At 48.4% G+C, this 14,360-nt stretch overlaps 1 protein-coding gene across 1 annotated transcript in view; it reads right to left on the bottom strand.

The window, feature by feature from the left end:
- Positions 1 to 11,971, bottom strand: part of TRANK1 (tetratricopeptide repeat and ankyrin repeat containing 1) — a 101,681-nt gene extending 89,710 nt beyond the window's left edge. Inside the window, exon 1 of the mRNA XM_078073787.1 lies at positions 11,844 to 11,971. Within this exon, the coding sequence (XP_077929913.1) occupies positions 11,844 to 11,866 (23 nt within the window). The 5' untranslated portion in view covers positions 11,867 to 11,971. The remainder of the gene's footprint in view (positions 1 to 11,843) is intronic.
- Positions 11,972 to 14,360: the final 2,389 nt, after the last annotated feature.

Raw genomic sequence — 14,360 nt, 5'->3', positions numbered from 1 at the left:
CAGAAAATGAATACAAATTGTGTAATAAAATGCACAGCAACATACAGAACCTCAAAAATAGTATGATGAGCAAAAGAAGCCAGACTCAAAAGAATGTCTACTGTGTGGTTCGGCTTGAATGAAGTTCTAGAACTGGCAAATCTCAGAAAGCAGAACTGTGGTTTCCTAGGGAGGGAGGGCTATTGACTGGAAAGGGGAATGACTGCACTTTTGGGGGGAATGGAAATGTTCTATATTAAAGCTCATCGAACAGTACACTTAAAATCTGCACCTTTTATTACATGCAAATATCTCACTTTTTAAAAAATCATTGAGAAAAAGAGACCATAAAGGTAGTAAGAGAAAATATAGGTACAAATTTTAGATCATCTGCAACTGCTCTAGGAGGAAATTTGGGAATACTGAACCAAGTGACACATACATAGAGCCTTTGACCCAGCAATTCCATTTCTGGAAACCAATCTTACAGATGGATTGCACACACCGGAAATGGAAAATATACAAGATTATTCACTTGTCAAGTTGTAACTATAAAAGAGTAGGACGAGCATTAATGCCCATTAACAGGAGACTAGTTTAATAAATTATAGTGCAGCCCCCATAACAAAGCCTTACAAAAGTAAGAAAGAAAAACAAAGAATGAAGATGCTGTCTATGTACTGATCTGGGATAATCTCCAAATATATTTGAAAAAAGCAAATGCAGAATAGTGTGTATATCACGTTACCTTTTGTACAAGTTAAAAAAAACAGGGAAGAGTTGAATAAGAATTTATATTCGCATTTGCCTACATATGCATAAAGAAGTTCTGGAAGGATCCACCAGAAATAAAATTATTTACCTTTATTGGGGGATGGGGCAGAGGGCAGAGGAGGGAGACCTACTTTCTCCTTTCCATGGGAACCTTTTATATTTTTGGATTCTTGAATTAGATAAATTCAAAGAAGTTTTAATGCAATGAAAAACACTATGTAATCTTCACACTCAAGAAGGCCATTCTTATGATAGCAAAAGCAGAAACCATAGACAATAATTCATTAAAAATTAAAAACCTCTGTACATCAAAAAGCCCCCAAAACACTGTGAGTCGGCAAGATGATGGGTGGAGAGTCACTCACATAGAACTGATGGCCGGGTAAAGGGGCGGGGGGCAGGGGGGTCTGTCTACGGAAAAAAGTGCACACACTTCCTCACAGCTAGTTAGCTAAATGGGAATGTATTCTACAAACATATTTCTTTCACGTACATAAGGATATTAACTGCCTCGTCTTTTGTGAAAGCAGAAGTGTGATACAAATCCAAAAGTCCAGTAAGTGGAGACCTTTATACAAAGAAAAGTACAGCTGAGTGCAGAACACGATACAATTGTTAAAACCATGAGCTGATCTAAGTAAGAGGAAGCCATGTCAAGATGCACAATGAAGGTGAATAAAGCAATCTGGAGACCAATTTGTAGAGGTACTTGGAGAGCTTAAGGGTGTGTGTGTGTGTGTGTGTGTGTGTACACTTAACCTACCGGGAGAATTTCTGGAAGGCCTTAAGAAGCGAACAAGAGGGCGCCTGGGTGGCTCAGATGGTTAAGCGTCTGCCTTCAGCTCAGGTCATGATCTCAGGGTCCTGGGATCGAGTCCCGCATCGGGCTCCCTGCTCCTTGGGAGCCTGCTTCTCCCTCTGCTTCTCTCTCTCTGTCTCTAATGAATAAATAAATAAAATCTTTAAAAAAAAAAAAAGAAGCGAACAAGAGTGGTGATCTTTGGGGTGTAGGTCTGGGAATTGGGAGAACATTCCCGAACCATGATAGAATGAATTTCTGTTGAGGTAAGTCACACAGGTTGTGGTAAGTGGTTATTGCAGCCCTAGGAAACGAAGATGACACCTCTCTGAATATGCTCACAGAATCATATACAGAGAAAGGACTTAATAAAGTGAGATGGTTGGACTAAAATTTCTGGAGCAAGGAAGCCAAGGCTCAAAGATTCGGGGGCCCGACCACAGTCACAGTGTAGCGAGCACCAGAGCTGAAACCCGGGCTGACTTCCCAGCCTCCGCCCCGGGGCCCTGGTCCACAGCACTGTGGATGGGCGGGAAAGCCAGGACCAGAAGCCAGGTCTTGCCCCTGGTCTGCAAAGGTTTGGGTTAATGGTACTGGCCATGACGACCTCTGTAGGTTATTTGAGTGTAATCCCTGCAACATTTACAGAACCTTTGCTTTGTTTACCCAGCAAAGAGAAAATATTTGGTAAAAAACACAGCCCTAGTATTGGCCTGTTTCCACAGGGGTTCCCTGAAATTAACAGTCAGTTAAACCGCTACAGCTGAGAAAATCTGAGCTTCCAGGCCTTCCCTGGATGAGGAGTCGGAGGGGGTCAGCACTGTAGCATCTGAAAATGGCCCCAAGCTTTCTCTACTGGGATTGTTCCTTTGAAAAGAAGGGTCTACCTCCTGCTTACAGGCCCTAATAAACTCTTGTCAGGTGGACAGTCACCAGGGTGAGCATGCTCTGGAATGGCTGCTCGGCTCACCACAGAGGCCTACTGAGGGGAGGTCTGAGGTGCAAGAGGCAGGTCCCAGGGCCTCCCACATGCTCTATGTGCCAGACCTATGGGCCAGAATTCCCTGACAGAACACTTCCCTGGGACTTTTGAATCAGAACTTCGGGAAGAGCCTCCTCTGGTAGTGGCAGCTGACGCAGGAGGCTCCAGAGGGCCACAGCCTTACCCCCCACCCTGAGAAGAAGCCACTCTGGGCTGAGAGATCACAATACCTACACCCAGAGAGAGCAGAAAGAGGGGCTCCCTCCACATTCCCCTGCCTCTGAGGCCCAGCTCCTTCCCTACCCCTTCCCAAGTTACTAGAGACATCAGCAGCCTTCTAGAACTTTCCCCCTTTTACCTAAACAATTTGAGTTTTTAGTTGCATTCACTAGAAAGGGAGGAAATGAGAGCGGCTTGCCATTTCATCCCTCTCTGCAGGTTCACATTAGACAAAGATTTCTATCAGGGGTGTCCTGCCCCCACCCCACCCCAGACACCTCCAATCACAGTAGTCCTTCCTTCAGGGCCTGACAAATCCTCAGAATCCTTCCCCCAACATTCACTCTAGGTGGCACACATCCATGCCCCAAACGAATCCTATGTGCCATTCCCAGTTGCACACCAAAGATTTGGGCCAAAAATCAACTTGTGCATCCGAACACAAACACTGGAAGTGCCCTAACCAGGAAACAACAGGCTGAAGACAAGGCAACCTCTCCCCACCTCTCCCTCAGCTTCATCATCCCTAAGAGGCACCCAGGCCTCAGAACAGCTGTCCCCAAGTCCGGTTTGTACACACCCTCTAGAGACATCTTTCCCACTGGCCTGGGTTACTACATTATCTGCCTTGTGATCCTCCCCTTGCCCCAGCCTCATCCAGCTCCAGCTCAGCCTCCTCACCATCACTGGTGAGATGGTCCCCAAATCCATCAGACCGCATGCTGTGGGGGGGGGGGGTGGGTTAAAAGCCTCCGGGATCTCCCATTCTACCTCCTCTCAGGCATCATTTCCATGAAAGTTCCCAAAGGTTTCAGACCCTGTGTGCAGCTTTCATACAGTTTAACACCCTGAGTTACAATCTATCTACTCCTCTCGACATGTATCTCCCACCTAGCCTTTATGCTTCACACCCAGTGCTAGGTTTTTCTGCTTTCCCCAGTAGACTAAACTCTTAAGGGAGAAACTAAGTCTTACTGAGTCTTATGTCTGCAACCAAGGGCTCAGCATTGTTAAATGAATAAATGACTTTCTGGCTATTTCTTTACTCATCAGATTAAGCTAGAGAAATGGGAAAGGAAGAAAGGTTCTGGAGTTTAATTCGAACTAGACAATTTCACTCCTGGTTTCAGATTTCTGACCATCTCCTGGAAAGCCAAGAATGTCAGCTGCTCCCTTGGAAAAGGACACAAATTTAATAAAAGTCAACTGCATAAAGGACAAACCAGAAACAACCAGATAAGTCCAACCAAAATCTGCCAAAGCTGTCAGCTACTTGGGGAAAACAAATTTATAAGCACCTGCTGAAAATTCAACAGACAGCACACAGGGCCACATATTCCCATGTGAAATTATATTCCCGGAGATTCAGAAAAACTGAAAGCAAAGAATAATCCTATAGATCAGTGGTTCCTAGACTTCTGGAACTGACAAACAGAAACATTTACACACAGAGAAAAGAAACTGAAGGGTACCAGGGGGCCTGGGTGGCTCAGTCGGTTAAGCCTCTAACTCTTGATTTCCGCTCAGGTCATGATCTCAGGGTCTTGAGATAGAGCCCTGCACCAGGCTCCATGCTCAGCTTGAGATTCAACCTCCCTCCTCCTCTGCCCCTCCCCCCTACTCATGCACACTCTAAACAAAACAAAAAAAAAGAGAGAGAGAGAGAGAGAAAGAGTTGCCAACTCTTTATTTTGCCAAATAAGAGCATTTTTTTAAAAGTGTACCATCAGGGAAGACCTGGCCGGTTCAGTCACTAGAGCATGTGACTCTTGATCCCAGAGTCGTGATTTCAAGCCCCATGTTGGGCATAGTTTACTTTAAAATTTTTTTTAATTTAAAAAAAAATTTTAAAGGTGTACCATCTACTGCCCCCAGAATTTCACAAAAGAAGAAATTTTTAACTCACCAAAAAAAAAAGAGGGGGGAGGAAGAATGTAAGCTCAGACTAAAGAATGCCTTCTTGCAAAAGGATGAGCCAAGAACCTTAGAGTACATTGTAGGCCTGGACGGTGTGCAGATAGTATGAGCTTTGAGAGTAGACATTCCAAATTCCTAAAATTACGCCAGGTCCCCGGAAGGTACTCAAGAAATATATCGCTAAGGGCAAAGACAGATCAATTATAACTCCTAGTTCTGAAGTGGAGTCCCCATCACTTGACCTCCCTCCCAGCTGGGAGCCGGGGATGGGCATGATTTCTCCTCAGTGTGTGCACAGACTAGCATCCTTCCATTTTGCTATTTGAATGAGAGTAGTCCGAGGCAGCTGTGTAATCACAGCTGAAATTTACTGAGCACTTACTATGTGCCAGGCCCTGTGCTAAGCCCTTCTTGGGCATTTTCTCATGGAACATCCCTAACAATGCTAGTGAGGGAGGTATAATTATTACCCCAATAGTACAGGTCAGGAAACAGCTTCATCAAGGTGAAAGGACTTCTCCAAGCAAGGTACAAACCCAAGTCTGATACCAACTGTTCACAACTCTTTGGAGAAGATGGATGCAGAAAGGGTGAGGGTGTTTGGGGAAAACAGAAAGGATGGCCTTCAAAATTAAAATCAAATCCAGGGGCACCTGGCTGGCTCAATTGGTAGAGCGGGTAACTCCCTATCTCAGTTGTAAGTTCGAGCCCCACGTTGGGTGTAGAGATTACTTAAGAATAAAATCTTAAAAAAAAATAATAAAGTCTCTACAAAAGCAAACCTGAAGGAAACTGAAAAATGAGCATTCCATACTCTGTCTCAAGAGTATGGGTAGGTAAGCATCAGCCAACACAGGCTGCTCACAAATCTGGACTCAGTGTCTGTGCTAAATCCGGGCTGCCCAACAACTGCCACATTCCCCTCAGTTAGCTTTTCCACTCTCCGTTGGAGCACCCGGGAGCTACAGATGGTTGTGAAGTCAGGGGCAGCGCCCAAGGAGGATGCAAGGCCCTCCTATGACAGCCCTTGAAGAAAGGTGCTTTATCATTCATTCAAAGGAGAATTTGGAGTTTGGTTACCAGCAACCCTGTCATCTTCTCCTCCAGATCCACCCCCGAGCCTCTCTTTAATCATTTAAATGCTACTTAATGGCCCCCATTCCAACTCCCACCCTCAAAACCACAGCAGTCTGCTTCCCCCTCAATCTGGAAGGCAACACAAACCCTGCAGAGGACTAAAACACCATCCACTGCAGCCTGGGGAGGGTCCACAGGTGCCCAGGAGCTCCCCATAAACAAAACAGTCTCCCCCAGGCAGGGACCTTGAAAGGCACACCCAGTGAAGGGAGCTCCCTTAGCAGTGCTGGGAGGACCTGAGTTCTAGCCTCAGCTCTAACACCGCTGACAGATTCCTGAAACACTGGGAACTTGAACTTGGCCTTTAAAAAGGATGAACTTTGGCCAGCCTGAACAATTATTCATCCACAGCCTCAGCCCTCTAAATAAAACACAGAGTTACGCACACACACACACACACACACACACACTTTCCATGGCTCCTAATCCCATTTAGTCTAAATAGCTCAGAATCCCATTCTAAGTCCTACACACACACACACACACACACACACACACACACACACCCTTCATCTTAGCTTTCCAGTATTCTCCAACCCTATGTGCCTGCCATGTTGTAGCCACATAACCCCAAATTCTTCTGGCTCCCTCCCTCTCATATGCCTCTGCAGTGCTGGAGCTAATGCCAGAAGGAGAATATAAGGTTATGGGTGTGTCCTTGTATGAGAAAGGTCAAAAACGTGAGATCAGAGTCACACTTTACCTCTTCCAGGCCACGTAAGCCTAGGCCTGTTTCCTTCCTGGAAAACAGGGACAGCATCACCTATAGGACTGGACTCTCTGTTTCCTCAGTCAACACACATTCGTTGAATGCTTAATATGTGCTGCAAAGCTGCTGGATGCCTGAGATATATGGATGAGCACAACCGATCAAAACACTGCTGCCCAGAAGCTTACATTCTGGTGCAGGGACATCTGTAAAACGGGGATTGTTCATAGTACTTCCATAACAATTACATCAGAGAATATCTGAAACACACCCAGCATAAAGCCCGGCTCAAGGTCAACTGTTGTTATTATTATTACTATTATTATATTGATATTTAGAGTCTAAGCCCTTTTGCTCACTGTTATTCTTGATTAAGAAGCTGTTTCTTTTACCTGGACTGTCCCTCTCTCCCTGCTGGCACCTCTCAATCTGCCCACTGGAAGTTCTCTTCATCGGCCCAGGCATGGTTCAACACTCACCTCCCCTACTTCCTCCTGAGAAGGATTCAGGAGCTAGCAACTGTCTTAGAGTGTTTGTCCACATCTCCATGGACGCTTTCTCACAGGTCTGCCTGGCATTAACTCTGCTCTACCACCACCAGAAGCACCTCCCGGCTCCTATCTTTACATCCTCCATAGGCCAATGCAGGGGCCTCAGTATATGAGGAGAACTGACTTGGACAATGAAGAGCAAAAAGAGGTGAGAATAGGTAAGACCCTGAGGGGAGAAGAAAGGGCCTATCAGAGGGAAGTCTAAGGGCCAGAGTATAAGGACCCTTAGTCCCTGGCCAATAAGTTCAGACTTGAGTGAGTCCTCAAAATTACCAATTTTTGAGCCTCCAGGGAGAGTGGACCCCAAAGGGCAGAGGATGAGCTGGCGCAAAGGTGACCAAAGGAGAGCACCCTGGAGGCTACAGCTGGGTATGAAGCTCATTCCCATTCAGGGCTGTGAGCCAAGTATTCTTACACCGGCAATCAACTCGCCCAGTATGGCACTATAATTCTCTATATTTTCTACGTTGTGTAGTGCTGGCTTGGTTTCCCCCAAAATATCATCAGCATTTTCCAGGGCTAGCAATCTTGTTCCCTTTCCAAATGCTACCCCACTGATAGGAGGACCCAGTGCTTCAAAATAAAAACATCTCAGTCTAAGTGGTGTTGGAACGTCAAACACAGACAGAGCCAAATTCAGACCCAGCCTGCCTCTGACAGACAGAGGGTCCCACCAGCTTGCCAGGCTCATAAGAGCTCAGGTAAACACATCATGGTGAGTGCAGGCGGGCACTGATACAGACAAGGCAAAAGATGGAGTCAGTGCAGGTAAACTGGGTCCAAGGTATCACAGGTAAAGCTCATTCACCCTTCCAGATATTCAATAAAAACAAGGAAACAAGGCAATGCTTTACGTATGAATGTTGAGACCAAGAAAAATGCCTGGTCAGGCAGAATGGACAACCATGTTGACCAAAAGAAGAACACTGCTCTCGGTTTGGGCACCATGACATTTTGGGGTCCCAAGATGTCTGTTTACCTGGTTCAATACTTTTTAAGTTTCAACCTGAATGTTTGCCCCCACCACTGCCACTGTCCCCACCATCAGTCTCTGCCGTAACTCGAAGTGTCATCTTGGCTAAGGAAATTGTCCATTTCCCCTATTTCCTCTTTCTTGTAAAGATTTCTTATAACAAGGATTTGATGGCCATAAGAACTTCAGGCTGCACTCCAAGGAAGCTTGTTACCAAAGCCATAAGGCCATACTCAGCTGTGTCACTGACTGGAAAACCAGAGGCAAGCCAATGTCAGCTCCTCTTCCCCAGCTGGAAAGGCAAAGGAGAGCTTATTCCTCAAGGTCAAGTGAAATAATGCCACTCTCTTGACAATGGCCGGAGGCCCACACCCCAACCTCCACTTCAGTTCTTAAAAACATCCACGGGATCGCTTTACCCTCCTCAAACACGGGACCTCCAGGCTCCACTTTGGCTACTAAAAAAATCTGCAGTACTGTATGATCTCTCTTATATGTGGAATCTTTAAAAAAAAAAAAAGCTCATAGATACAGAGAACAGAATGGCAGTTGCCAGAGGTGGGGTAAGGAGGATGGGAGAAATGGGTGAAGGGGGTATACATTAATTAAATAGAAAATTTAAAAAACAAAAACAGCATAACTGATCTGACTTTGCATACCTCACTCTGGAGAAAAGACTTTCATTTATTTTTGTTTTCCATCATTCAATTAACTCTTAACACCCATATGTACAAAATGCTCTTACCCATTCTATGAACAGAAAAGGATTCACAGATATCTAAGACATGGCCTCCACCTTCAATACAATTTCAAATCTTAATTGACAGTTAATGAGGCTATATGAGTGGCATATGATAAATGTCAAAATATAAGCTAGCCCTTAAAATAGTGACAAGGATATGGTAGATGTTCACCAAATGTTTTGATGAAAAAGCATATATGTAAAATGATTTTTACAGCATTTATCTTTGGTGTCTAGAGAGGATAAAAGGAAGGTGGTACAATAGTCCAGAAGACTGTTTGTGACATTTTCCCAGTGACAGCTAAGACATTGAGATGAAAGATGGGGCCACACCTTAAGTGAACCTAAAGTAAAATAATAATAATAAAATAATAATAATAATAAAGTCAGCAGCTGTAAACCTGAAAAAGGGGGGAGGGGCAGTGATCCTGGGAGATGGGAAATAAATGAGGGGGAACCTTGGGGCACCTGGGTGGCTCAGTCAGTTAAGCGTCAGGCTCTTGATTTTGGCTCAAGTTGTGATCTCAGAGTCGTGAGATTGAGCCCTGGGACAGGCTGGCTCTCGGCGAGGAGTCCGCTTGAGATTCTCTCTCCCTCTGCCCCTGCCCCCTGCTCTCTCTCGCTCTCTAAAATAAATAAATAAATCTTTTAAAAATAAGTAAAAAATAAATGAGGGTGAACCTTATAATTGTCACAATTTACTGCCAAAAATCATTTCCTGAGTCTAGCACATGCAGGGGAAACCTAAGCAAAAAGAAGGGGGGGGAAAGAATCACCATCCCAAGAAACAAAAATAAAACAGTAAGAAGGTATATGCCATAGAAATGGGCCTTTGGCAGCAACCCAGGAAAACAGAACTAACCAGCAAAGAGAAGTTTGAGAATTCCACAAGGGCAAAGTCTCTATTTGGTCCCTGAGAGCCATGGGCTGAAAAAGCAAGACAGTGGATGTCCAATCCCAGAGGTACCCTTAATTAGCTAATGACTACTGGGTGATGGGCTACAGTTTCTCCATCTATAAAATGTTCACGGTGCTGCTCCTAACACTGCTGCTGTGGAATTCTGAGCAGAGACTTTAAGAATCCTCTTCTGAATTCATGAATCCAGAGTCTGTGGCCAGCTGTGCAGCACCTGCCTTCCTACTTCCTGCACCACCCCAAAAAAGGCCTAATGCCAAGGAGCCATTATGTCCCTATCTCTCCAAAACTTCTACAAGGCCCCACTGGCCTCCATGGCAGGCGGCCAGCTAGCTCTGTGTGGACAGACAGACGGACCTAGATTAACCAGAAGCATCCCTCGTTCTGCGTCTGTAGATGCTACTGGTGGGAACCACACAGTCATTCCTACGGTATTCTTATTACCCAAGTATGAATTTCCTTAATCTGGTACGAATTTCAGCCTCCTTCATCTCTCCTACACCAACTCCCCCCCTTCCAAAGTTGCTTCCTCAGTGAAATGCTGATGTTCTCCTCAGCCTTTCTTGGGGTGTCCCAAAGAAAGCTTGCAGTTGCCACCTAAAACTGATTAGTCAAACACAACATCAAGTTCATGGATTATGACTAGTTTTTTTAAACAACAGAAAATAGAATAGAATATTCTACAGATTCTATTAGATTCTATAGATTCTAATAGAATGTGCCATCCTGTAGAGAGAATAAATATACTGTAAAGCCCTTGTTGCAATTTTATACTTATGTGGGTAGGTGTGGGTCTCTATTGTGGGCTCGGTTAAAAAAAAAAAAAAGACGGAGAAACCCACATCCTGAGGCAGTGGGATCCTACTCTGGGGGTGAATGCCACACACACCTATCCTACCTCCAGCCCTTGCGGAGGATGCAAGAACAGCAAATGTTACTTCGAACTCAAAGGCCCATCCTGCAATTCTACAAAACAGACCAGACTGGAAAACAGTTAAAACAAACTTCTGACTCTCTTACAAGGTAGTACTTTCATTAAGGCACAAAACAGGATGCTCAACAAAAGACCAAGCCATCCGGGTAAAAGTTTTGCCTCAAAAAGGTGCCTGGCACCGGGGAGGCTCAACACCAGGCAGCCGGGGAGAACCTGGTCACTGGGAATGCAGGACCCTTTGCTCCCAGCTCTTTCTCCCCGCCTAAGGATTGACTGGGCCAACAGCAACTGGGCTGGGTTCTAGAAACCTCAGAAGCCCCCTTCTCTCCCCCTCTTTTCAAAAATTTTCTCTTCAATTTTTCAAACTGCACATCTCCCTAGAAATTGTCCCTGGGAAGCACGAAAGCTCGCAGGCTCGCGGAAACGCCTCCAGCTGGGAGCAGAGCTGGCCCGCGCTGCACACCGAAAGAGAGGCGCTATTCCAGCGGGGCTGCGGGACTCCCGGGGCGGGGGGAGCGCGGAGAGGGGGGCGGAGTGCACCGCACAGCCTACCCGCTCGGAGCCCACGACTGCAAACGCTCGCAAGCAGAACCCTCCACTTCTCAGCTGGGGGGTCCCGCTGCTACCCCGCCCCTACACTCCGTTAGCCGAGGATCGAGGACTGGACAGCCCCTTTCGGGCCAGCCCAGCTCGCGATCGCGCGGGCTGGGGACGAGGCCTGCCCGGGGCTGGAATCGCGAACCTCCTCCGGCCGGGCAGCGGCCAGCGCTGTCCAAGTTCCCGCAAATCCCTCCCCGAGCCGGGACCAGCCAGCCCGACTGCGTGCCCCGGGGGCGCGTCCGCTGGCCCGCTCATCGCCACCTGCTAGCTGCACTGGGGTCCCGCGCGGGAGGTGGGAGGTGGGCCCGGGAGCCGCAGCTTCGGTGCCGGGGTGGGGACGGGGCAGGCCGCGCGCCGCCGCAGTCCTGTCGCAGCGCTTGCCCTCGTCCCCCGGGGCCGAGAAGGCCGGAGCCGCCCCTCGCGCGCGCCCCCGCGCAACAGGCCCGGGTCGGCCCCCGGATGACCGCGGAGCCCGCGGGGCCCACGGGGACGATCGCTCGGCCGCCGCCACCGGGTTCGCCAGCTCCCGCGCGCCGCCGCTTCCCGCCGGGAAGAGGCGCGGGGCCCGGCAGGCCGGAGGCGCCCCCCGCGTTTCCCGCGCCGCTACGCACCTAGCTGCCCGCGGGTCCCACATGGCCCGGGCCGCCGCCGCCGCCTCGGGGGCCGCTTCCCGGGGGCAGAGCGCGGTGGGAGGCGCGGAAGCCCGAAAGCCGCGGCCCTGGGTGCGGGCGGCGGGAGCGGCGGGAGCGGCGGGAGCGGCGGGAGCGGCGGGAGCGGCGGGAGCGGCGGGAGCTGCGGCCGCGCGGGGCCCCTGCTGGCGGTGGCGCGGCTCCCGGGCAGTGCCGAGGGGGCGGGGGCGCGGGGCCCCGGCGCTCCGGCTGTGTGCAGCGGCAGCCCTATTCCAAGTTTCCACGTAGTTGCGAGAGCCCGAAAACTGTCACGTGCACGTCGCCGCTGGGTGGGGGGGCGTGTTTGTCACCGTGTTCAAGAGGCGTTTCGATGTCGCCCATCTGGCATGCGAGTGCTCCAATGGGGTGGCTCCCGGCCGCCTTTGAAAAACGAGTGCTTCGAGCCGGCTTCCACGACGGACCGAGCGCACACACACGACCCTGCGACACGTTTGGGTCCTTGGGATTTCGTAGGCTGGGCCCACCGCGATGGTGGGGGAAACTGAGAACACGGTTAGCTGAGGGACCTGGCTCGCCTCTTCTCTTCCCTCCGGTCCCCTCCAACAAAGAAACTAGAGACACCAGCCTCTGTCAACCAATACTATACCCCACTCCGCGGTCACCTCGGGTGGTCACTGGTTGGCTATCTAGCACTTACTGTGTGCTCAGGCCTCCATTCTGTGGACGCGGGGCATTCAGGTGGGAAGAGGCCAGCGAGGCCCCCGATGTCTTGACGCTCACCGCCGCGTTCAAGGTGTTTGCAGAGGAGTGAGCTTCTCCCCACAGGTGGAATGGCGGGGAACCTCCTGGAAGGGCAGTGATGACTGAAAGTGTTGGGGACAGTTAGGACGACCTCAGGCTGCCATTTCGCCTTTGGTCTTCGGCGCCACAGGCCGCACAGCCTCTCACCCACCATTCGGGTTCGGCGCCCAGCTTGTCTGGTACAGGGATCACTTTCCCAGACGCCAGGGATTTGACCCAATCCAGGAGCAAAGCCCACAGTCCTCTCTTGGGACAAGGCTTTGGCCTACACTGCTCCTGGCAATTCTCTCACCCATCGAGGGCCACCACACGGGGCAGCCCCGCGGCGGGGAGGAGGATGCCACAGAGGTTCCCGAGAGGGACAGTACAGTTTCCGATGAGGCAGGGAGGTGACACATGGTGTGTCATGTGGTGTCACACCAATGTCACACATTGATGACACATGGACACACCTAATGCACACAACCCGTGTCCTTCTCTGTGCTGCTTACTCTGAGTCAAAAACCAGCTTTTCGGTCTAGCTAGTGGTCTTTTTGCTTCTAGAATCTCAGCTCCTCCCATTTCTTCTGTCCATTAATCTTCCCCAAATGTCACATGGCATCACTTCCAGTTCAAATCCTTCAGTGGCACCCCCATTGTCTACTACAGATCAAATTAGGTAGCTGGGCATTTGAGAATCTTCACAATTTTTGCCATACCCTTCCAGTCTTACTTCCTCACACACAGACCACTCCAGTGGTTCCCACATCTGACTGCACATAGGAATCACCTGAGGGCCTTTTAAAAATCCTGTTGTCTGACTCCTACTCTCAAATAGTCTGATTTAATTGGTATGGGGTATGGCATGGGCTTTGAGATTTTTTAAAGCTCCTCGGGTAATGATAACATAAAGCAAAGTTTGGGAAACACTTCTAGTCTCCAAATACTTGGAGCCACTTCCCATTTCCCAGACATCATTCCTCCTTTCACTTTTAGGAAACTTGACAAATCTTTTCTCCAATTTTTTTCTCAATATCCCCCAGTTCTATATTTGGGAAAGGTCCATGCCACCTCTTCTAGCATGGCTCTTTTTTTTAGCCAACTTCAAGGAGTCTCTGCTTCCAGAAGACTTCCAGGTTCTTACATGAAGGAGAGCAAGTCAAGAAGTTGGTGAGGGTGCAGTAGGTTAAGAAGGTGCGTCTAAACTTTCACTACCCTTTGACCAGTTTTCACAAGCCTATTAGAATCTTTTTGTCCTACTGGGCCACCTGGGTGGCTCAGTCATTAAGCATCTGCCTTTGGCTCAGGTCATGCTCCCAGGGTCCTGTGATTGAGACTTGCATAGTGCTCCCTGCTCTGCGGGAAGCCTGCTTCTCCCTCTCCCACTCCCCCTGCTTGTGTTCCCTCTCTTGCTATGTCTCTTTCTGTCAAATAAATAAATAAAATCTTAAAAAAAAAATCTTTTTGTCCTACTTCTTCCTCTGTATCTTTCATCATGGTTCTCAAAACAATCACATCAGCTCAAAACAGACCTCAAAACAGTCACCTTTCTTTCTAAAATCGTTTCTTCTCTTTCTGATTTTTTAATATTTTTATCAAAATTATACATTCTCACAATTAAAAGAGCAGTCCCCCCCCCCCCCACCTGACTTATTCTTCAGAGGCAACCAGTTTAGCTATCTAATCATTCTGTTGGCTCTGTTCCTGCCTCTAAATAAT

Source organism: Halichoerus grypus, chromosome 1, assembly GCF_964656455.1.
Source record: "Halichoerus grypus chromosome 1, mHalGry1.hap1.1, whole genome shotgun sequence".
NCBI classification, from domain to species: Eukaryota; Metazoa; Chordata; class Mammalia; order Carnivora; family Phocidae; genus Halichoerus; species Halichoerus grypus.
This window is presented reverse-complemented; position numbering and strand designations above follow the sequence as displayed.